The sequence below is a fragment of the Rhinolophus sinicus genome, linkage group LG18, assembly GCF_036562045.2.
Source record: "Rhinolophus sinicus isolate RSC01 linkage group LG18, ASM3656204v1, whole genome shotgun sequence".
Lineage (NCBI taxonomy): Eukaryota > Metazoa > Chordata > Mammalia > Chiroptera > Rhinolophidae > Rhinolophus > Rhinolophus sinicus.
Genome location: NC_133767.1, coordinates 15,431,188 through 15,454,566, shown reverse-complemented (window position 1 = coordinate 15,454,566; position 23,379 = coordinate 15,431,188). Strand labels below are relative to the sequence as shown.

Sequence of the window (23,379 nt, the reverse complement as noted above, 5' to 3'; positions counted from 1 at the left end):
CCCATGAAACAGATGATGGAGGCTGGACGGAGAGTTCCGTGTGTCAGAATCAACAGTGCCCCACAGGACTTTCCAAACCAGGAAATGCTGCCCCTAGGAACACAGCCAAAATGGCTTCTCAGAAGGGCCCAGGAGGGGTGGGCAGAGTGGGACAAACTAACAGCAGAGCGGGGAATGGGCCATGGCCATGAACACAAAGGAAATCAAAGCAGAGTTTATCAAGACAGAATGGCGTAACAGGAAGAACTGCCTGGATGCACCTGGGGTGGGCCAGGTAACTTAGCAACAAGGTGCAGCCATAAGGAAGGTAGGCAGGGGTTTAGCAGGATTAAAGCTCAGCTCTGCACAACACTGGCAGAGAGGATAGGCCCAGCAGGGTAAGTCCCTGGATTGAAGTCAGTTTATCTCACAAGGTGGTGGCTGAACTTCTCTTTACAAGTCCAGACTCACCAATTAGAAACTGATTTGGGGCCCCACCCCAGAGCCCAGGGCCAGCAGCTGGGGTGGTGTCTGAGGATCAACTATTGCTGGTCCCAGGCCCACTGATAACCAGAACCTTCCTGCTGGTCCTCCAGAAGGCACAGCGGCCAGCATGAAGCTGTGTCTCCAGCTCATTGTTGACCCACTCTGTACTGCGGGCACCCCCCTGGAACAGCAGTGTTGCTAGCCTCTCCCTAGCAGGTGGTCTGCACGTACAGATGCCACCCTTAGATGTTAATAGTGAGTGTGGTGATCCACCTGCAAATCCCACGAGTAGGTGTTAGTCATGACGCCATCGGTGGGGAAAGGCCCGTGTGGCTGGGTGTCCCGGAGCCTGGGTTGTTTGGGGGTCCTTGGGGACTGGCCCCACTCACTCCCTCCCCTTCCCCCGCAGTCCAGCCTTCGCAGCTCACCCTGCGCGCACTGGGGCCCCAACAGCGCCTGGAGCAGCCGGCGTTCAAGCTGGAATAGCCTGGGCCGGGCGCCCAGCCTCAAGCGCCGCAGCCAGTGTGGGGAACGTGAGTCGCTGCTGTCGGGTGAGGGCAAGGGCAGCACAGACGAAGAGGCTGAGGATGGCAGACCCGGGGCGGGGGCCTCGCCGAGCACACGTGCCACCCCGCTGCGACGGGCCGAGTCCCTGGACGTGCGGCCCCTGCGGCCAGCCACCCTGCTGCCCACCAAGCTCCATGACTGCAATGGGCAGGTGCTGACCCTGCCCAGTGAGTTCTTCCTGCGTATAGACAGCCACAAGGAAGATCCTGCCGAGTATGACGAGGACGTGGAAGATGTGAGTGCACAGCAGGGCCCATGCCTCCCTCCTGTCCTGGGCCGGGTCCCCGCATCACTCATGAGGGGTCTCGGGAGAAAGGGGAGGAAACAGGAGAAGCTGAGCACGACTTGACCTAGCTGACAGGCCTCTGTTGATCTGTGGGAGCTCTGGAGTTGGACTGTCCCGACGGTTGGCCCCACCTCCAGCTGAGGGCCATTCTGAACCCTGAGTTTTCAGCCCCTGGTGGGCCTTTGAGGGTGGAGAGGAGAGGAGAGGAGAGCAGGGCCACCTTCTCAGCCAGGCACTCCGTTACCCAGAGTAGTTCCACAGGCGAGGGCCAGCTGGGGGGCCTGCCTGGGCCAGGATCTGAAAATGTCCACTCACCTGACCCAGTGGACTCCCAGCATGGGTCACTCACCCGGCACCTGGGTGGGGAGGACAGGCTGGGACCCCAGGGATGGAAGGACAGGGCTGGGCCCGGAGGCAGGTGAGGCCTGAGGACCTGCCCCCTCTTCGCAGAGCTGCTGCTCACGCCTGCACAAGGTTCTGGAGCCCTACAAGCCTGAGTGGTGTCGGAGCCGGGAGCCCTGGGCGCTGTACCTCTTCTCTCCACAGAACAGGTGAGGGGCGCACTGCATGGGAGGGGCTCCCGTCCCTGCGCATTCCCCACCAGCAGTGAGTGCCTTGGGCCTCAGGGTCTCACACCTGTCCCCTGGGGACTGGGGCAAAGCAAGGGCTTGGGCAGGGCTGTCCCCGGACCCCTCGCCTGGCATCCCGACCCTCCAGGTTCCGCGCCTCCTGCCAGAAAATCATCGCCCACAAGATGTTTGACCATGTCGTCCTGCTCTTCATCTTCCTCAACTGCATCACCATCGCCCTGGAGAGGCCGGACATTGACCCGGAAAGCACCGTGAGGCCCCCTCCTCTGCTGGGAAGGGGGTGGGGTCTCCTGGGTGTGGCCAGCCCCGCCCAATGGCCTGTCCCTGCAGGAGCGTGTCTTCCTCAGCGTCTCCAACTACATCTTCACAGCAATTTTCGTGGCCGAGATGATGGTGAAGGTAGGTACCAGCGTGTCCGGGAGGGCCCCGGGGTCCGTCCGCTAGCCTCACACCCCCTGTCCAGCGATGCAGCCCCTGCCTGATGGGCCCCTGCCCCCCCCACCCTCCGTGGCACCACTTACCTGGGCTTCTCCTTTGTTCCTGTACAGGTGGTGGCCCTAGGACTGGTCTCTGGTGAGCACGCCTACCTGCAGAGCAGCTGGAACGTGCTAGACGGGCTACTGGTCCTGGTGTCCCTGGTCGACATCGTGGTGGCCATGGCCTCGGCAGGCGGGGCCAAGATCCTGGGCATCCTGCGGGTACTGCGCTTGCTGCGAACACTGCGGCCTCTGAGGTGGGCGTGGCGAGGCCAGGGGTGGGACCGGGTGAGGGGCGGGGCCAAGGGCGGGGCTGGGGCCAGGATCGGGTGGGGAAGGGAGGGGCGTGGAGGGGCGGGGCCTTTGCTCCAGCAGCGCCATTTGCGCTGTTGCTTGCTATGTTGGTGGGCCCAACAGCAGGCTCCCGCTGCCCTGTGCAGGGTCATCAGCCGTGCTCCGGGCCTCAAGCTAGTGGTGGAGACCCTGATATCGTCCCTCAGGCCTATCGGCAACATCGTCCTCATCTGCTGCGCCTTCTTCATCATCTTCGGCATCCTGGGGGTGCAGGTGGGCGGCCCCCCTTGTCCATGGGTGTCCCGTTCAAGGGACAGTGGTCTGTGGTCTGTGATCAGCAGCCTCGTGGCAGCCCCAGGAAGGCCCAGCCTCGCCCCTCGCCCTTCTGCTCCAGGAAGCCCCGTGTGGGGGGCTGGTGGGCAGGGGGTGTAGGATTGGCCCTCTGGGTGACCGACCGCCCCGTCAGCTCTTCAAGGGCAAGTTCTACTACTGCGAGGGCGCCGACACCAGGAACATCTCCACCAAAGCGGAGTGCCGGGCCGCCCACTACCGCTGGGTTCGGCGCAAGTACAACTTCGACAACCTGGGCCAGGTGGGCGGAGAAGGGCGTGGCCAGCGGGGCGGGGGCGGGGCGGGGCGGTGCAGACCTGGGGTCCCCTAAGGTTTGTGCTCCTGGTGGTCCTAGATGGCTTCATCCTGGTCTCCTGAAGGGAGTGGTGGCACCATAGGGCTTGGGGGGCCTGCGGGAGGCCTGTGGGGTTCTCCAGGGCAGGAGACAGGGCAGTAACCACCTTTGCTGTGGCCTGGCAGGCGCTGATGTCCCTGTTCGTGCTGTCCTCCAAGGACGGCTGGGTGAACATCATGTACGACGGGCTGGACGCCGTGGGCATAGACCAGCAGGTGCGGGCAGGCGGTGGGCAGCAGATCCTTGGGGTGTCCTCCAGGCCATCTCAGGGAACCTCCTCCAGGAGGCCGTCCTTGGCCTCTGAGGACTTTGGGAGAGTTGCACAGCACAGCGCCGTTCTCTGGCCCTGCAGGCTGTAGCACCAGGGGCCCCTGGTGTGCATGGCTGTCCCTGGGCAGGGCCCTCAGGCAGCGGGGACCCACGTGCCCTTGTGTGCCACAGCCGGTGCCCAACCACAACCCCTGGATGCTGCTCTACTTCATCTCCTTCCTGCTCATCGTCAGCTTCTTTGTGCTCAACATGTTTGTGGGCGTCGTGGTGGAGAACTTCCACAAGTGCCGGCAGCACCAGGAGGCCGAGGAGGCGCGGAGGCGAGAGGAGAAGCGGCAGCGGCGCCTGGAGAGGAAGCGCAGGAGTAAGGCGCTCCTGGTGGCGGTGGTGGGTTGGTACCTGTGTGCCGGTGGGAGGGCGGTCGGGTGGCTGGGCCAGCAAGGATCAGCCGAGGGACCAGCTCTGAGGCTGGGTCTCCCTTGCACTCCAGTGTGGTGGGCACCCAGCGCTGCCTGCCTGGCCCTTCTCTCCTTGGCCTCCCAGCCCTGGCCTTGCCGAATGGTTCTGCACGCTGCCCGCCTTGCCTGGGCCTGCATGGGGGCCGGGCCCTTGAGGGGCCGGGCAGGGGAGGGCAGCTGCAGCAGGAGGCAGGGGTCCCCTCCCAAGGGGCGTAGGAGATGAATGAGACCCCCAGTACTCGTCCCCCATTGCTCCTGAGGGAGGGTTCACCCCCATGAGTTCTCATGCCATACATAGCAGGAAACATGCAAAGCTGTCCGAGATAGAGACAGGGTCTTAGGGAGGTCCTACGCAGGTTGGGAGCAAGGAGGGCTTCCTGCAGGAAGGGGCCACTGAGTGTCCCACCCACCGCAGCCAGCTCAGACCATCTCCTTGTCTTTCCAGGCACTTTGCCCAGCCCAGGTACCTGCCCCCAGCCCCGCATGCCTAAGTCCCCCTGCTTCTTCTGGCCCCTGCACGGAGCTGTGGGCTGACCTGGCCTCCGTCCCCCTGCCGCTTCCATGTGGAAGGGCGGACATCACAGGCGGGTGCCAGGCCTGCTGGGGTCCACTGCAGGGTGGGCACGGGGTTGGGCGCCAGGTGTCAGTGGGGAAAGGAAGGGTTGCCCGCTCACCTGCCTGCTGTCCATGTTACTGCCTGTGAGCTCATGTGTCTCTCTGCCCAGCTTGCATGCCTGACTGCTTCCCTGCTGTGCCCTGGGATGCCTGCAGGTTCATGGCTGCTCCATGTCCTCCGTGCTGGCCTGGCCTGACTGGCCGCCGGCCCCTTTGGCTGCTTCAGCTGAGCCAAGCTCTTGAGTGACTGCACACCAGACCCAGGAGCATGAGGGTCCCAGGGCGGGGTCAGTCCCATCGGTCCTGCTTGCCCAGGCCCTGGGACAGCCGCAGCTCTCCCTGCCCTGGCCCCCACCCATGCATGGTTCTGTGGCCGAGGCAGGTCTTCATGGGCAGTGGTTGCATAGCTCTGTCCTCACCCAGTGGGAGCTCAGCAGGCACTGATATGCTCTAAAGGGGTTGCTGCGGGGAGAGCATTTAGTGCAGACAGACCTGTTGGGGGATGCATGACCCCCTGCCCCCAGGCGACGGCCATCACATGGGCTGGAAGCCCATCAGACCCCAGACAAGAGGCAGTGGAGATTGGCCCCTTGGAAGACCAGGAGGGGAGGGCCTCTGGGCCTGGTGGCCAGAGGGTAGCTCATGCCCACACTGGGAGATGGGGGCCTGCCCCCCGAGAAGGCTCCCATCTGCCCGCCCCTCGTCATTGGGGTGTCTCTGAGCCCTGATGCCACAGCAAGAGCGTGCACCACAAAGGCCCTAGCTTGGGAGCCCCTGGCAGGGCGGGGTTTGGGCCGTGCCCCAGGGCAGGGCCAAGTGGGGTTCTCAGCTTCCAGGCCCATTCTTGGGTCTTCCCTGAGGCCATGGCACCCAAAGCCCATGGGTTCGGTAGGTGGCCTACCCCCAAGGCCCACTCATGCCCAGGCCTCCCAGCCCAGGTTTTCCATCAGTCAGCAGGAGCTGGACTCACAGGGAGCCACTGCTTCCCTAGAATGGAACCCTCTTCCTGAGAAACCCCTTCTAGCCTCCTGCAAACCCTCCACGTCTGAGCCCAAGCCCTCCCCCTGCAACATCCACACTCCAGCTGGTGCCGGGAGCCCAGCCCCCATCAGCTCGCCCTGGTCACAGGCGCCCTCTCCCTGCAGAGGCCCAGCGCCGGCCCTACTACGCCGACTACTCACCCACCCGCCGCTCCATCCACTCGCTGTGCACCAGCCACTACCTCGACCTTTTCATCACCTTCATCATCGGGGTCAACGTCATCACCATGTCCATGGAGCACTACAACCAGCCCAAGGTGGGGCTCGGGGCTGCAAGACCCCCCCCCCCCCCCGCCTCCAGGACCAGTGTGGGGTCTGGCGCCCAGTGGGTGGCCTGGATCAGGAAGTGGGGACAGGGGTCTTAGGTCTGCAGCCCTGGGTGAGCGAGCCCTCAGCTGGGTGTATAGAATGGTTTGAACAAAGTGTTCTCCTTTGAACATCAGTTGAAACTCTCAGGGCCACCTGTGCTGGAGATCCCTCCCCGCCCCTAAGTGGTTCCATCTCAAAATGCTGGCTGTGGAAATGTCCCTGGGTCCAGCTTCCCAGGCTATGGATTTCACAGTCCAGGAAAAAGCCAGACAGAAAGGGAGCTGGCAGGAGACAGGCAGGCATAAATGGTCAGCTTTTTACTTTGCTCCAGTTACATCTGCATCGCCATCATTTCATTAAAGAAAGGGCACCCCCCCTTCCCTGTCCCCCACCATGGGAAGGGAGGCGTCTCGGGGTAACAGAGTCTTTGAGTCTGAACCCACTCAGCTTTGGGAGAAGCTGAGCTCTGGCTGGCATAGGCTGGCCCCTGCCCCCGGCCGTGGGTGGGAGCCCTATCAAGGTGGGGCCAGGGGTCTGGGCTCAGAGGGGCAGGTCCCCCCCACACCTGAGGGTTGTTCTCAAAATGCTGCAAAGGTCAGTCCACCTGAGGCTTCTCAGACCTGGCACAGACCCACATAAAATAAGTTGAGTTTCAGAGAGATTTGTCCCATTCCCGGACGCACCCAGGTTGGTAGAGGAGAGAGATGGGGCAGGGTGCCCAGGACCCAGATGCTGGGGTGCCTGGGGCCACGGTGGGCGGGAGGAGGGCAGCCGAGGCAGGGCGACCTCCACAGCCTGATGCTCTGCCCCCAGTCGCTGGACGAGGCCCTCAAGTACTGCAACTACGTGTTCACGATCGTCTTCGTCTTTGAGGCCGTGTTGAAGCTGGTGGCGTTTGGGTTCCGGAGGTTCTTTAAGGACAGGTGTGTGGGGCAGGGCCCTCTGGCGCCCTGGAGGACCCATGGGGCTCTTGCGGGCAGGGGGCGGCAGGTGAGAGCCACAGCCCTCTTCGCTGGTGGTCCCGACCTGTTGTGTGCACAGGTGCTGAGCACAGGTGCTAAGCAGAGGTGTGGCATGCACCTGTGGGTGGCACCAGGATATACCTTGCGGGTGACAGAGAGTGGACGTTTGCTCCCAAGGGCTGCGGGCGGGGGAAGGAGGCAGCATGATGCTGAGCCCGCCTGGCTGCCCAGGTGGAACCAGCTGGACCTGGCCATCGTGCTGCTGTCCATCATGGGCATCACGCTGGAGGAGATCGAGATGAGCGCGGCCCTGCCCATCAACCCCACCATCATCCGCATCATGCGTGTCCTCCGCATCGCCCGCGGTAGGTGCCCACCTGGCTGCCCGCCGGGGGGCCGGGCCCACCCCAGCCTCCTTCCTTCCCGCACCCCAAGGCCTCTGCAGGTGGCCGTGCTGGCGATGGGGGTGTAGGGGACGGGGGTGGTCCCACGACTCGGCCAGCCTCGGAGGGTCCAGCTGGCACCGGCTGCCACCCACCCCTAATGCTCAGCTACTGTCCTAGTGCTCAAGCTGCTGAAGATGGCCACGGGCATGCGGGCCCTGCTGGACACAGTGGTTCAAGCCCTGCCCCAGGTAAGTGGACCACTGCCCCCGGAGTGGGCACCACTGACTCCCCCAAGAGAACAAGGCTGCAGGGAGGCCCTCACTCGCTGTAATTCATTCATTCGTTCAGTCATCTAGACTTGCAACAACCAGGTTATCATGCAGGGAATAGCAGCTGTGCTAGGAGGGAGGCGGCTGTCTGTCTCTGGGCCTGGGTCCCTCTAGGGAAGACCGGTGCCCGCCTTCCCTGGTCCAGTACTGGATGCGGTAGGATGCAGCAGAGGACGTGGCCAAGGGGGGCTTCTCTGAGTTTTGAGGACCACACCCAAGGCTCAGGTGTTGGCTGACAGTCTCTCTCCTCTTTTGGCACCAACTCAGGCTGTGTCCTCACTCCCTATGCCCATAGCCCTGATCTTTTGGGGTCTCTTGAGCTGAAAGCAACTCATTACCCCATCTGTGAGGTATCCAGGTCTTCTGCCAACATGCCTTTCAGCCATGCATCCATCTGTCCATGGTTCTAACCCTTTCAACCAGCCGTCTGTCCACCAAGCTACCCATCTGTCTGTCCATCCATTATGCAGCCCTCCTGCCCAGCCGCCTGCCTCCCCAGCCACCCACTCACCCCCACAACTGTCTGCCCACCTAGCACCTTACCTCCCCAACCACCTACTTGGCCACGAGCCAGTCCGTCCACGCGCCCACCAGCCCTCCACGAGTTCCCGCCTTCAGCCAGCCCCTGCTCACCCCCCTTAGTGGCATTTGTCAGCCCTGTCTGAGTCCCCGTGGCCCTTGATGGTTACCCAGTGTCTGTGGAGTGATGGAAGGGGAGGGAAGCCTGAACCCAGCCATGCCCCAGCATCGGGCACAGGAGGCATGTGAAGACAGGGCACCCTGCCTGGCGGGCAGCATAAGTGCTGGGAGGGTGGGCCAGCGAGACTCATGGTAGGGCCTTGGATGGGCTCACTCAGCCTGCAGAGCTCAGCCTTGGTCTCCCTATGGGGACCTTGAGGTTGGCGGTGGGTCCTACAGCAGAGCCCTGGAGAGCAGAGGTGCTTGGAGGTGGGGGTGGTCCTGGCTGTGGAGTGGACGTGAGGGGCCAAGGAGGGGCTTTGAATGCCAGGCAAGATAGGGAGCCCCTAGGAACCACAGGAGCTCCAGGGCCAGGGGAGTGGGTTAAGAGGGGGGCTCCAATGCTGATGGGAATTTGACCCCCTGCCTGGTGGGAACATAGGGTGAGGGTGGCTGGGGGCCACCAGGCCCTGAGCGCACAGCAGGTGGGTTGAGGCCTGACCTGGTTCTGCTTCTCTCCTATGTAGGTAGGGAACCTCGGCCTACTTTTCATGCTCCTGTTTTTTATCTATGCTGCCCTGGGAGTGGAGCTGTTCGGGAGGCTCGGTGAGTGGGGTGCAGGGTGGCGCAGCCTCACCCACAAATACGCAGTCTTCAGACAGCTCCGAGTGCTGGCCACACCGAGGCAGGGCCCCCCGCTCCCTCAGCCCTTGACTGCACGAGGCGAGCGTGACAGCGGGCACATGCAGGAGCTTCTGCGCACACGCAGAAGCATGGTGCCCCGCCCATGACACACACATACACACACACGCACGCACGTGGACACACACACGTGTTCATACCCTAGCCAGGATGGCAGAGCCACGCAGCCTGAGCAAGTATGCACGTGAAAACACAAACAGGTGTCACTCTGAGCTGCACATGGTCCCCTGGGGACAAATGCTGCAGCATGTGGTTTTTAATTGTCACCAAGGATTTCCTGAAACTCCCCTTTCTCCCCTCAGGCCTGAGGCTGGGCAGGGGGGTGGTTGGGGACCCTCTCTGGCAGCCCAGTTCCTATAGGTCCCCACTCCCCTTCCTGCTGGGGTCTCCTGAATGCTCGGTGTTACTGAACACTCAGTGGTTCCGGGAGCTACCAGTGGGCCTGTCTGTGAGGCGACTGAGGTGGTTGTCAGTTCAGAGTCTGCCCAGCGGGGGCTCCTGGGACCTGGCAGCTGTTGCCCCAGACCCCAGGTCTGACTCTTAGCCCCTGGCCCAGCCTCATGCCCCTGGTGGCCCCATTATTCCACCAAGGCCCTAGGGTGTGTTGCCAAGAGGGTGCCATCTCCTGGGGCTGAGCCAGAGTCTGGCTGCTACCAAGTGCTTGGCCTGTGTGTTTAAAAGCCCTAGATCAACAAGCAAGGCTCCAGGGGGCCCCCACGCCACGGAGGAGCTGCCCCACCCTGCTTTGAAGAGATACGCCCCCACCCCTATACCCCCCCCCCGCAGGAAGCAACTGCCTGCCCACCAGCCCCCACCCCTCGCAAGCTAGGCCACCACCCTGTACCCCAGGGGACCATGACCTCCCTAGGGGACCATGACCTCCCTAGGGGAGGGTCAGGGCCCCCAGCGGGTCTTGGGGCCTCTGGGGCCAGCGAGGCTGACGAGCGGGTCTGCCCTGCAGAGTGCAGTGAGGACAACCCGTGTGAAGGGCTGAGCAGGCACGCCACCTTCTCCAACTTCGGCATGGCCTTCCTCACCCTGTTCCGCGTGTCCACGGGGGACAACTGGAACGGTATCATGAAGGTACCGGCCGAGCCAGGCAGGCGGGAAGGTGGGTGCAGCCTGTGCCCCCCTACAGCTGCCCGTCTGCCCGCAGGACACGCTGCGGGAGTGCACGCGGGAGGACAAGCATTGCCTCAGCTACCTGCCGGCCATCTCCCCCATTTACTTCGTGACTTTCGTGCTGGTGGCCCAGTTTGTGCTGGTCAACGTGGTGGTGGCCGTGCTCATGAAGCACCTGGAGGAGAGCAACAAGGAGGCCCGTGAGGACGCCGAGATGGACGCCGAGCTGGAGCTGGAGATAGCGCAGGGGTCCCCTGCTCCTCCCAGGCCCGCAGCCCCACAGAGCCCCGGGGCCGCGCCCAGTGCCCCCAATGTCCTGGTCGCCCGCAAAGTCTCCGTGTCCAGGATGCTCTCACTGCCCAACGACAGCTACATGTTCCGGCCTGTGGCTCCCGCCTCAGCCCCTCATCCCCACCCTCTGCAGGAGGTGGAGATGGAGACCTATGTGGCCACCGTCCCCTCTGGTATGAGCCATGGAGGCAGCTGGACCACTTAGGGAGGCGGGAGGACTCAGGCGGGTGGGATGACTCTGGGTGGGCCATAGCCTCCTGGTTCAGACGCCTTCCTGCCCCAGGCTTGGTCACCTCCGAACACTCAGCACCTGTGGAGTCCTGCACCTCCCTCCAGGTCCCGTCGGCCGCGTCCTCTCCTGCCAAGGACAGCAACACACTCCTCGCCTTGCCCCCTCGGGGTGCAGCTCGCTCCCCCAGCTTTAGCCACCTGCTCTGCAGACAGGTAGAAGGCCCGCCCCCCCATTCCCGCAGCCAAGGCCTGGTGGCTCTGTGTGGGTTCCGTCTCCCCATTTGAAGGATGAGGGACGGACGTGGGGAAGGGTGGGGTACTGTGTTCCCGGAGTTCTGTGATGACAGAGTTGTAAGCCGCCAATACCACGTTCCCCCTCAGACTGTCTCAGTCTCCCACAACACCCACAGCAACGGCTCCTTTGGGCCTCACCTGTCCCCACAGACCACCCTGCTCCATCTTCAGGTTGCCAAGCTGAGCTGCAGGGCAAGGTGGGCTCGGCCCAACTCTTACCCCAGCGGGGTCACCAGGGCCCACGACAGGCTCTTCCACACTCAGGACCCAGCCTCACAGCTGCTCCCTCACATGACTAGCGTGGGTACTTGGCACCCACAGTGTTGTCCACACCAGGGGCTCCCAGCCCCATGTCACCTAGGTCCTTAACCTCGGGGGTGTGTGAGAGCCTCCTCTGGCCCGGTGGGGGGGGCGGGATCCCTGCACCCCTGGCTGCTGGCAGGGCTCGGCCTGGTTTTACCTTGCCCTTCCTTGCAGGAGGCTGTGCATACCAACTCTCTGGAGGCACAGGTTGACAGCCCCGGGGACTGTGGCCCAGGCTGGGGAGAGCCTGGCAGGAAGACCCCTGCGAGGCAGGTGTCCCTGGGGGCCTCTCTGCGGTCCCCACCCCGTTCCCCAAGGCCCACCAGCATCCGTACCCGCAAGCACACTTTCGGACAGCGCTGCGTCTCCGGCCGGCTGCCGGCCCCAGGCGGGGAGGAGGCAGAGGCCCCAGACCCTGCTGACGAGGAGGTCAGCCACATCACCAGCTCCGCCCGAAGCCCCTCGCCCGCAGCCCAGGAGGCAGTGGGTGGCGAGCCAGACCTGCGCAGGCTCTACAGTGTGGACACCCAGGGCTTCCTGGACCAGCCGGGCCGGGTGGATGAGCACCGGAGGCCCTCGGTGGAGCAGGGCGGAGGGGACAGCCGCCCGGAGACCGGAGAGGTGAAGGCCCGGGCCCTGGAGGCCGACCCAGCCCTGGGGGCACGCAGGAAGAAGAAGATGAGCCCCCCGTGCATCTCTGTAGACCCCCCCACAGAGGACGAGGGCTCAGCCCGGCCCCCCGCAGTGGAGGGCAGCAGCACCACCCTGCGGCGGAGAACCCCATCCTGTGAGCCCATGGAGGGCGTGAGTGTGGACCCTGCGGCAAAGGGGGACCGGTGGGGCCAGGCCCCCTGCCGTGCAGAGCACCTGACCATCCCTAGCTTTGCCTTCGAACCACTGGATGTGGGGAGCCCCAGTGGTGCCCTGTTCTTGGACGGTGGCCACAGGGTGGCCCCAGAACCTAGAGCTTCCTCAGGGGCCATGGCGTCTGCCGAACCCCACAAAACAGAGTCTCCTGTGCTCTCTGGCAACCCACCAGAGAAGGGGTGGGGACTCTACCTCAGTGTTCCCCAGAGCCCCCCAAAGAAAGCAGGGTCCCCCCCAGCCAGCTCCACCCCCGGTGACAGTGTGGACGAGCCCGTGTAGCGGGGAGCATAACGTCACATGGGCTTGGCACTGTGGTTGGGGTGTACCTGATGGAGTGGTGGGGCCAGGCATGGACCCTGGCTGGGGCCTCATTGCGGGCAGAGGAGCCAGGAGAATATCCCTCCAGGGAGAGGGGCAGACACGATCCTGGGTGAAGAGGAATAAGGTTAGCCCCTCGGCCTGCGAGCCTCCACTTACCCATTCAGGTTTGGGTTTTTTCGAGTTTAGCCTCCACGGTCCGAGACTGTGCCAGCGGCCTGGTCAGCAGTCCCTTAATGAAAGAGCTGCATCCCTGTGACAAGGACCAGAAAGCGACGAAGAGGAGAAAGGCAGAGACCGCCCACCAGAGTCCTGTTCTCACATCCACTTATTTTTATAGGGAACACGTGCTTAGGGCCACTTGTGCCATCACAGGTGGCAGCTCAGTCCCCAAGGTCCCCACGAGCACGCTTCACTGTTGCTCAGTCTGAACTCCATTTGTACCAACCCCCCATCACCGGCTCTCCATCACCCCTTCCACATCCCCTCCCCACCATGAAAACACCCGTTGATTCTGGTCTCGGGGAAATATCACCAGGGAGCAGGAACTGCAGTAAAACCCTCGGTGCGTCCCAACGGCCATCCTGATGTCTGGGCTGAGCCGTTCCCGCTGATGCCCCTTCGTTTCATTTCTTTTATAAATTCAGGTTACACATTGCAATAATCTGATGCAGAAAATTCGGCTTCTCAAGTCAAGGGGGCGGGCAGAGCAAAGCAGAATAAATATTAACTTATTTAAAGAACGAGTTGTATGATGAGGGTCAGTCCCTCTGTGTGGGAGGGTGGCAGGGCTGAGTGAGGGGGGCCACCACTGCAGGACCTCAGGGTCACCTGCCACTGTGCTGAGCTGGCTGAGTTCCTTGGGATCTGGGACCAGAGAAGGGTCTCCTCCCCACTCGCACTCTGGTCTGGAGGTTCCCGCCTGGCCGCTTTTCCTGCTGGCGCCCTCCTGCCTCCTGTAGTTGCCCTATGCAGGCAGCTTCACGGATAGAAAATTCTTCAGTGGGAAAAGTTGAGCTCCTCACAGCAGTGGAGTTCACGTGGCATCATTCATACTGGAGAAACCATATCTGACAACGCATGGAGAAGGTTTTCTAGGGCTCCTGGCGGGGATGGGTGCTGTGCAAGCAGAGGTGAGTGGGACCGCACAGGAGAGCATCCCAGCTGGGCAGTCAGCCTAGGGCTTAGGGTAGCACTCATGCTCTCCCTTGACCCTGCTCCATGTCCTGCTGGCCTCTCTGGGACCAGGATGTGTTTACGGCCCCTCTTGCCCTCTGGGAACCCAGTCTTGGGGCTTCCTCAGGAGGGACCCAGCTCAAGGCCCAGATTGAACCCAGCACAGACAGTTTAGGCCCCATGACAAGACTCTCCCCAGTGTCCCTGTCCCCACACCCGATCTGAGGTCTCCACCGCAGATCAGATGATGAGCACAGCACCGGCCGTCCAGCCCACAGCAGACTTTCCTAACTGTCCTCTGGTCAGGGCCAGATGACCGAGCTGATTAGGGGCCTTAGGGAAGCATGGGGCTTTCATGCCCCCCAGCTCCAGCTCCCGGCCCACCTCCAAATCAGACGCTGATGGGAGGGTCTCGCTAGGACACAGATACTCTCAGGTGGGGGGAAACTGAGGCACAGGGTATTTGCCTGATGATCCACCAGGACACAGCTTCTCAGGGAATGGACTTAACGCTTTCCCTGCAGCACCTGGCCCAGGGCCTCGGCTCAAGTGTGTGTGGCATGTTTGACCTGATGATGAATGGGTGACAGTGGCACCGCTGCTGTGTGGGGCTGTGCTGAACCCATGATAGGCACACACCCAGGAAGATGCTCCTGGAGGAAGGGGGGCATGCACCCATCAGTCCAACTCGGGACTGGGGTCCCAGCACCCCTCCCAGGCACCAGAAGGCCTGATGGCATCCAGTGCTGGGGCGAGATGGGGAGGGTCTGAAGGGACCAACGTCCTATACCCCATGTCCTTTCTTCAGGTCCCCACAGAAGATTTCAGGGCCCTCCCCTGTCTCAACTCGATTCACCTCCAGCTTGGGAACCCCAACTCCCCATCTGTACGCCATCGTGCAGTTCCCTGCAGGTCCCTCGTCATCTTCAAGATTCCAGGCCTGCTCTCCAAGCAAGAAACTCCAAACACCATCAATGTGGTCCCCTCAACCACTGTGACTTGGACTCATTTCTGTCCCCATTTGACAGGAGAGCAAACAGGCACAGGGAAGGGGCATTATGCCCTGGAGTGTCCCCCTCTCCTGGCCCTGGGGGGTCTCCCGCAGCCCAGCGAGCATGGGCCCGCGGGCCTGCATGGCAGCCGCCCCTGGGAGGACCCCTGCAGCACAGGGAGGGCTGACCCCTCACAGCCCCACTGGCCAGCGGAAGGCCAGCTTGACCCCCCCGATAAGCCAACGCTCACTTTTATCTGTCACTTACCACTGGGCTGAGCTGGCTGAGTTTCTCTGGATCTGGGGCCAGATAAGATCCCCTCCCCACTCCCCCTCTCCTCACATCCCCTCTGGTCTGCAGGAGGCCCCAGGCCTCCACCTGGCCACCTTCCTTCCTTCCACCAGCCCCACCCACAGGAGCCCTGTGGCATCCCACCCTTCAGTGTTCCCCCAGCATGACCTGCACCTAGAAAAGTCTAGATGTGCTTATCAGGATAGCCATCCAGGGAGGTTGCCCCAACGACCACAGCGGCAACCCTGAGAGGGTGGGACGGGCACAGGGGAGGAAGGAGGGAGGGTTCCAGTCCATCTGTCTTTCACGCTCGCTGTAGGACGGACATGTATTACGGCTGCAGTGAAATAAAGATGAAAGGAAACCCACCATGGTTTCCACAGCAGCGAGGGCGCAGGAAGAGTGGGGGCAGAGGCCCTTCCCACTAGGATCCCCAAAGTCTGCACCACGGGCAGCAGAGCTGCGGGCTATGGGAATCTGTGCTCAGGACACAACCTGAAATGCCCAGCAGACTGACTCAGAAAACCACCCGGGTTGTTGCCGTGAGCGGTGACAGGGAACCGTGCCCAATGACTGCCACACCAAAGAGGGTGGAATCCTCGGACGTGGGGCCTGGGGACACTATCACTGATATTGAAGGTGGACAGCTGTCCCCTGTCCCGCCATGGGCGAGGGCCCTAATTGTCAAGGGAACTCCCAAATCAAAAACAATAAAAATGGGGGTGGCCCAATGGCTCAGTGGGTTAGAGCGCGAGCTCTTAACAACCAGGTTGCCGGTTCAATTCCCACATGGGATGGTGGGCTGCGCCCCCTGCAACTAAAGATTGAAAACGCTGACTGGACTTGGAGCTGAGCTGCGCCCTAAATAACTAGATCAAAGGACAACGACTTGGAGCTGATGGGCCCTGGAGACACACACTGTTCCCCAATATTCTCCCCAAAACATTAAAAGATTAAAATACTAATTAAAAACTTAATGAGAGGCCCCCCCCCGCCTACCAGAATGGTGGATTGGACATGAAGTGGCACCACCCCCATTGCTAAGCACATCTGGCACCTAGGAAATGGATCGTGGTGGAACCCAGGCCTCAGCAGCCCCTCGCTGGCACATGCCGCAGACATTCGGGCTGTGTGCACAGGAATGGCTGGGCCACCTGGTCCTAAGACCTCGACTGGGGACACCCCAAGTGCCCTGTGGCAGCCTGGACACTGTTCTCCACCTGGGAGCTGACACCGCTGTGAGAAATGGGGACCTCGCTACACACAGCCCGGGGAGACCGTAACCAGATGGTGTGGAGTGAAACGCCAGGCTCAAAGTGTTACCATCCATCAGGCACAGAAAGGGGACAATGAGGCAGACACACTATTTCCACGTGCACGTGCCTGTGTGGCCTGACAGAGGCAGAGGACAGTGCTGTGGAGGGAGGAGAGGAGGGGGCTGCGTGGTGGGAGGGACACGGGGTGTGGGCAACGAGGCCACTGCTGGGCACCTGGGCACCCCTAGAATCATCTTTTAAATGGACTGTGTTGATTTCTGTGTCCAAAGTACATGTGGCCGCTCACCGAAGAGACACAGCCCCGGGCACCAGGCCCTGGGGAGGGGGCCATCCTCATAGCAACACCTGGTGCTCAGGGCAAGGGGCCCCACAGTGATACTGGCTGTGCCCGGCTGCCCTGGACGCCCTTCCCTGTGCGTCTGTGATGCCCACAATCAGACGCACGGCCCCAGCCACGTGTTCTCCATGCTCTTTAATGAGGTTCAGTGTCTGCGCTGGAGCAGCAGGGCTCAGGCAGGGGACAGGGAAGGTGAGAGAAGGTCACCACGTGGGCAGGAAGCAGTGGTGTGGGGGCAGGAGGGGGCTGGCTTCTCTGCAGACCCAGGTGGCAGCCCCAGGGACAGGTTCAGGGCTCCTCGGGGACATACTGACGGATCCAGTCCAGGTAGTAGGTGGCACGGGTGTAGACACCAGGTCTGTTGGGTTGGCCACAGCCATCGCCCCAGCTGACCACGCCCGCCTGCAGCCAGGTGCCGTTGACCTTGCAAACCAGGGGCCCTCCAGAGTCGCCCTAGGGAGGAGAGGGGTCAGCAGTGGCTCCCGAGGCCAGGGCTGGTGGGGGCTCAGGGGGAGGCCATGGGCCCACCTGGCAGGAATCCTTCTTCCTACTTCCTGCGCACATCATGTCATCACGGATAATCTGGATGTTGTCACCCGTGTACAGGCCAATGTGGTAGTTTGTGTCACAAATGCTGTTTTCTACAATGGGGACCTTCACCTGCTTCAGAGGGAACGGTGGTGGGAGACTTACTGTGGGGTGAGAGGAGAGCACGCAGCGTCACGGGGAGGCCATTGCTGCCCTCAGCCGGCTGTCAGGATACCATCCCCCGTGGGAACCCCAGAGCTGGGTCATGGGTGTTACTGGTCCCAGCTCCTCCGAGCACTCCAGCTGTCCCTGACGCCTGCTTACCTCCCTGGGACACATCACCCCAGCCTGTCACCCAGCACGGGGTCCCCGAGGGGAAGGTCTCCGAGGTAGGGGGCAGAGCGACTGTGTGGACATGGCTGCAGATGTCCACGGGGTCCTCGAGCTCCAGCAGGGCGATGTCTGCCCCAGTCTCAGCTGCGTAGTAGTTGGGGTGGGGAATAATCCGGCTGACAGGCAGCAGCTTGTCGTGGTAATAGAGGTGCTGCTCCCGCAGCTGCACCCTCAGGAACATAGGATCTGCAACATCCCTGGAGAGAAGGGGCACCTACTCAGGTGGCTGAGCAGCCTCCTGGACACCCGGGAGCGTGGGTGGAGCCCCAGGCCCACCCCACCCACCAGGCCCTGGACACTCACGGTCCAACGCAGTGCGCGGCGGTCAGCACCCACTGGGGGTGGATGAGGGAGCCCCCACAGAAGTGTATCCAGTACGTATGAATGATTCTCAGGCTCACCTGCCACGGCCACTTGTTCTCAGGGGCCTCCTGCCCCCCAACGATGCCCGCTCGCTCCAGGGCCTGGCCTGGGGCTGGGGCAAGAAGCAACCTCAGGACAGGGCACAGCCTGGCCCCAGTGCCCACACAACTCTGGGCTTCTGGGAACCCACCCACCCATGTGGGGCCTGTGCGATGTGGGGTGAGGGGCAGGGACAGGGCCAGTTGTGGTCAGGACTCACCGGGGGCCGCGTGGACAAGGCTTAGCAGGAGGGGCAGCGCCAGCAGCAGCAGATTCAGCATCTGGAAGGGGCGAGAGACCCACGTGACCTGGCTGGGGGCTGGGCCAGGCTGGGGTCTGCAGGGGGTGGGGTGCAGATGGAGTCGGGGACCCCAGGATCAGGGCTCAGTCCAGGCCTGGGGCCTGAGGTCTTGCTGCTCCACATGTGAGGGCCAGCTGCTCGCTGCACAGTGACACCCAGGTGTGCGGGCCTGGTTAGGGTGCTTACCTTGGCTGGTCCCTGTTGCCAATGCCCAGCCGTTCTCCCTCCCCATTTATCCTTCCAGACCAGGACGGGGGCAGAGGAGGGGCGCTCCCTCCTCCAATCCAGAGAGGAGGAAATGGGTGTCAGGCCCAGGGCCCTGCTACCCTCGCCCCTGAGGGCAGACCTGCTTCCTCGGGGAGTCCGACAACGTCCATCCCGGGTGTTATCTGACTTCTGCTGACCACAGTGGTGCTTGTTATCTTGGATCTGAGTGCCATCCGCTAGGGCCAGGCAGATGGAAGTGACAGTGAGATAACAAGCAGCCAGTGCTAGCTGCCCTTGGGCACTCCCCCCACCAGGCCCCACCACCCCTGGCCCCTGACCTCCACAGCCAGGGCTGACCACTGTCCCTGCCTGTCCATCCACCCCACCTCCTCACTCTCCCCCCTGGGCCTCCTGCATCAACCCCCTGCCATCCAGGTGGCCCCTCCTGATCCCACAGGAGGCTCAGCCTTCTGCCTCGCTTGCCCAGACACCAGCCTGGCTCTGGGGCCCGCCTGTCTCTGGCTGGCTCCAGCAGCATCTGTCCCAGGTGACGAAGTAATTGGTCCAGTTCCTCTCCAGATTTCAGGTTAGCTGTTAGCCCTGTGACCTCAGTTCTCTTATGAAGTCAAGAAAATGTGTTGATTTGCAGTTTGCCCAGAGGTATGAGCGATGCCCTTACCAGCTGTCTGCATGTCTGAGCCGAACCAGGTCTTGCATATGATGTGAGGTCAGGCCCACGCTCTGATTTTTCCATAGAACTATCTAGTGTTCGGCACATTTGTTGAAAGACCACCCTTTACTCATTGGAGTCCTTTGTCACCTTTCTCAGAACGTGGTGGGCTTCTCGTAGGTTCTCTCCTGGACTCTCTTCAGGTGTACTTGTGGGGACAGAGTCCCAGAGAGCAGATTCCAGGCTCTCGGCCTCACGTGGAAAGGTGCTGGCTCGGGTAGTAGATGGCCGTCAGCTGTGACTGGTTGGCCGTCAGCTCTAACCAGTTAGCCATTAGGCACTGATGTAACTGCCGTGGCTGTGTTGGGTGGTCGGTTGGTTGGCAGGCAGAGCAGCGGACGTTGGATTGTGGATCGTGTGGATCCTACTTCCTGTGTGCGTCTCGCCCGGCCGCCAGAGACGCTGGGGCGCAGGAAGACCCCTTATGGGGTACTGGCGGGTGTTTGCTCCCTGTGTCTCCATCCCAGCCGCCAGCGAGAATACAGTGGTATGACTCCCCTATATGCCTCCGTGGGTGTTCCTTTTTGGCCTCACCATGTCCTGCGTTCTCATGTGGGGAGTGGGAGCTGAGACCCCGTATGAGATCCCACGTGACAGTATTGATCCCCATTTCTCCTTATAACAATCGCACACTGTCTTGATTAATTTGCTGAGAATTTCTGTTCATCATGAGCGGGTGTTCAATTTTGTAAAATTCTTCTCTGCATCTAAGGACATGACAATAGCTTTTCTTTTTTAGTTTGTTCCTATGGTGAATGACATGGGTTGATTTTCACATGTGAAACCCACCTTTCATTCCTGGAAGGAATCGCAGGTGGCCATGAGGTGTCATCCATTCTGTGTTTTCAGGAATTCAATTGGGTCAAATTGGATTAAGGATTTTTGGTCTCTACAGCAGGGACACTGGTCTGTCGTTTTCTTTCCTTATAATGTCTTTGGTTTCCTTATCCAAACTTCTCTTGGTCGTGATGTATTATTTAGATCCGTTATGTACCTCTGGATTCAATTTTCTATTAATAATATTTTGTTGAGGTATCTTGTGTCTATGTTGATGAGGGATATTGGTCTATTGTTTCCTTTCTAGGAAATGTTTTTGACTAATTTTGGTGTCAAAGTAATCCTGACCTTATAAAAGGAGTTGGGAAGTGTTCCCTCCCCTTCTATTTTCTGGAATAGATTATGTAGCTTTGGTATTATTTCTTCTTTAACTGTTTGGTACATTTACCAGGGAAATCATCTCGGTTAGGAATTACCCCAGACCTGGTGGTATAATGACACATTTATTCTCTTATGCCTCTGGAGTCCGTCAGAGATCTGACACAGGTTGAAGGGGCTACAATCCGGGTTTGGACAGGGTTGCACTGCTTCAAAGGCAGCCACAGGGCATCTCTCTGACCCAGCTTCCGTCCTTCTATCCATGTGACCGGAGCTGGGAAAAATTCTGTGATTTTAAGGACTTATGTGAGGACATTAGACCTACCTGGGTAACCTAGGAAAACCTTTCACCTCAAGACCATCATCTGAATCACGTCTGCAAAGGCTCTTTGCCCCGGGAGCTCCACAATCACAGGTGCCGACGCTTAGGTTGAGAACATCTTGGGAAGAGCCATTCTCTGCCTCCCACATGCATGATGGGCTGCAGCTGGGCAGAGGGGCGGTCCCAGTGCTGGAGGTTAATTGAGCTGGGACAGGTGAGGGCCTGATGTCCCTTTCTATGGGGACCTACAGGTGGTACTGGGGGTCCAGGAGGTAGAGGATCTGGGTTCCTACAGACACACCCTCATCCCTTACACTGGGCAGCATAAGACCTCCCGGGGCCTGGAAGGGCAGTGCCAACATTGACCTTATTCGTCATCAGGGCAAATGAGGAACACACACACCTTTGAGCCTCAGTTCTTGGCCAGGCACAGGCAGGAAGGAGGTAGTCTGTGCCCTAAGACGCTGTGTCCTGGTGGTCATCAGGCAAACCCCTTCCACGCCTCAGTTTCCCCCCATCTAAGAGGGGATTGCTGACCTAGAAGGATCCTTCCACCCAGCCTCTGATTTGGAGCTGGAGGCTGGGGGAGCAGGAAAATCCCAGCCCTTCCCAGGCGCCCTCCAATCATATCAGTCATCAGCCCCTGGCCGGACAGAGGGCGGTTAGGAAGGGCTGCCCCAGGCTGGGCCACTAGTGCTGCGTGTGTCTGAAGTGTGGTGGAGACCATGGGACCCAGGGTGGTGTGGGGACAGGGACACTGGGAAGGCGGGTTGGCACAGAGACGCCTGTCAAGGGGCCAGAGCTGTCTCTGCTGGACTCAGTCTGGGCCTGGAACTACTGGGAGGGCCAAAACAAAGTACACCTTTTAAGAGACGTTATCTATGTATTACTTTTCGAAGTTGAATTACAGTAGCAACGTGTGGTATGACGTTCGCGCAACAGATGGTGTTAAGCAAATGAATGCTAGTGTTACTCATTGTATTACAGTTTTAATACAGTTTTTTTCTTTCTTAAAATGGGTATACATTATTTTTGGCACCCTCTGTATATTTCTCTATTTCTTTTTTTTAAGTACGCTTTTTAATAGTAGACCTGGTTTAGATTTATCCCCTGCCCCCAATTTCCTCTATTCACATCTTATACTAGTATAACTTATTGTTATAATTAAAGACCCAATATGATGCATTATTATATTCACTGAAGCCCATGGCTTATTCAGATGCCCTTACTTTTTCCCTAATGGCCTTTATCTGTCCCAGGATCCCATCCAGGCCCCACGTGACATCTAATTGTCTCATCTCCTTAGGGTCCTCTGGGCGGTTACAGCTTCTCAGCCTCCAGCCTCAGCGAGTACATTTCCCGCCTCCGTCCTAAAATCAGCCACTTCTCCAAGGACCTTGGTTCCGTTTTTTGGAGATGCTGTTAGAAACCCCGGGGTGGGTACTGGTGTGCCTGTTGCTCTGGGGGTGTCCTGGCCTCCAGGCCTTCAGCTGGCTGAACAAGGCCGTGTGTGTGCGCTCACTGCTGCATGGACATGTCTGTACGTGTCTCCCTGTGTGTCCACCTGTGTCCATATGAAGCTAAACATGAGCTTAAACTCCTGACTCCATCACCGCAGGGACCCCTCTCACCTCCTCCCGTTTGTCTGCAAACTCCCAGCGTGCAGACCGGCTCCACCACCCTCCCATTCACTTCCTTGTTCACTCCCAGGGTACCTACGGGATTGTCACCCTCGTCCCCTGTGGGAATTATCTTTGTCAGCTGGAGCGCGTGCTATGTGCATTCCCTGTGCCTCTAGTCTTACAGGCGCCACTCGTTTGCAAAGTGGCTTCGGTCAGCCACATGCCCTCCAGGGAGCTCGTTTCACACATCTGTGAGACCGGTAGGTTGTTTGTCACCTTCTGCCTTTATGTTCCTTGTTTTTGTTTTTTAACGGTATGATCCAACAATTTTTTTAAATTTATTGGGGTGACAATTGTTAGTAAAATTACATAGATTTCAGGTGTACAATTCTGTATTACATCATCTATAAATCCCATTGTGTGTTCACCACCCAGAGTCAGTTCTCCTTCCATCACCATGTATTTGATCCCCCTTACCCTCATCTCCCTCCCCCCTCCCCCCTTACCCTCTGGTAACCACTAAACTATTGTCTGTGTCTATGAGTTTTTGTTTCTCATTTGTTTGTCTTGTTCTTTTGTTGTTTTTGGTTTATATACCACATATCAGTGAAACCATATTGTTCTCTGCTTTTTCTGTCTGACTTATTTCGCTTAGCATCATACTCTCAAGATCCATCCATGTTGTCACAAATGTTCCTATATCATCTTTTCTTACCACCGAATAGTATTCCATTGTGTATATACCACAACTTCTTTATCCATTCATCTATAGAAGGACATTTTGATTGTTTCCATGTCTTGGCCACCGTAAACAAAGCTGCAATGAACATTGGAGCACACGTGTCTTTATGTATAAATGTTTTCAGATTTTTGGGGTAGATACCCAGGAGAGGGATTGCTGGGTCATATGGCAATTCTATTCGTAATTTTTTGAGGAACCTCCACACTGCCTTCCATAACGGCTGCACCAGTCTGCATTCCCACCAACAGTGTATGAGGGTTCCTTTTTCTCCACAGCCTCTCCAACACTTGTTACTATTTGTCTTGTTGATGATAGCCATTCTGACTGGGGTGAGGTGATATCTCATTGTGGTTTTTATTTGCATTT

General features: G+C 59.7%; 2 protein-coding genes across 5 annotated transcripts in view; one reads left to right on the top strand and one right to left on the bottom strand.

Moving 5' to 3' along the window:
- Nucleotides 1-13,281, top strand: part of CACNA1H (calcium voltage-gated channel subunit alpha1 H) — a 64,306-nt gene extending 51,025 nt beyond the window's left edge. For 3 of the 4 annotated variants that reach the window (XM_074322608.1, XM_074322607.1, XM_019756242.2), the window contains 19 exons: nt 875-1,267; nt 1,769-1,869; nt 2,036-2,159; nt 2,239-2,307; nt 2,457-2,641; nt 2,825-2,951; nt 3,145-3,270; nt 3,489-3,578; nt 3,805-3,997; nt 4,537-4,554; nt 5,852-6,003; nt 6,869-6,978; nt 7,249-7,382; nt 7,581-7,651; nt 8,938-9,016; nt 10,074-10,195; nt 10,269-10,698; nt 10,809-10,969; nt 11,528-13,281. In XM_074322608.1, the coding sequence (XP_074178709.1) occupies nt 875-1,267; nt 1,769-1,869; nt 2,036-2,159; nt 2,239-2,307; nt 2,457-2,641; nt 2,825-2,951; nt 3,145-3,270; nt 3,489-3,578; nt 3,805-3,997; nt 4,537-4,554; nt 5,852-6,003; nt 6,869-6,978; nt 7,249-7,382; nt 7,581-7,651; nt 8,938-9,016; nt 10,074-10,195; nt 10,269-10,698; nt 10,809-10,969; nt 11,528-12,499 (3,657 nt within the window). In that variant the 3' untranslated portion in view covers nt 12,500-13,281. The remainder of the gene's footprint in view (nt 1-874; nt 1,268-1,768; nt 1,870-2,035; nt 2,160-2,238; nt 2,308-2,456; nt 2,642-2,824; nt 2,952-3,144; nt 3,271-3,488; nt 3,579-3,804; nt 3,998-4,536; nt 4,555-5,851; nt 6,004-6,868; nt 6,979-7,248; nt 7,383-7,580; nt 7,652-8,937; nt 9,017-10,073; nt 10,196-10,268; nt 10,699-10,808; nt 10,970-11,527) is intronic. The other variant, XM_019756243.2, reaches the window with a different exon arrangement.
- A 3,450-nt stretch (nt 13,282-16,731) lies between these two features.
- On the bottom strand, nt 16,732-18,607 carry LOC141569466 (tryptase beta-2-like). Its single transcript, XM_074322786.1, has 5 exons — nt 18,155-18,607; nt 17,836-18,007; nt 17,464-17,729; nt 17,140-17,303; nt 16,732-17,064 (listed from the first exon to the last, which is right to left on the bottom strand). The coding sequence occupies exons 1-5, from the start codon at nt 18,213-18,215 to the stop codon at nt 16,900-16,902; spliced, it is 828 nt and encodes a 275-aa protein (XP_074178887.1). The 5' UTR covers nt 18,216-18,607; the 3' UTR covers nt 16,732-16,899.
- Nucleotides 18,608-23,379: the final 4,772 nt, after the last annotated feature.

Bases quoted from the DNA above. Each gene is read 5' to 3' on its own strand.
- LOC141569466 (XM_074322786.1), bottom strand. From the start codon at position 18,215: ATGCTGAATCTGCTGCTGCTGGCGCTGCCCCTCCTGCTAAGCCTTGTC. The intron at 18,008-18,154 runs GTGAGTCCTGAC...TTCTTGCCCCAG, and splicing joins CCTTGTCCACGCGGCCCCCG to CCCCAGGCCAGGCCCTGGAG. The intron at 17,065-17,139 runs GTGGGCCCATGG...TCTCCTCCCTAG, and splicing joins GGAAGAAGGATTCCTGCCAG to GGCGACTCTGGAGGGCCCCT.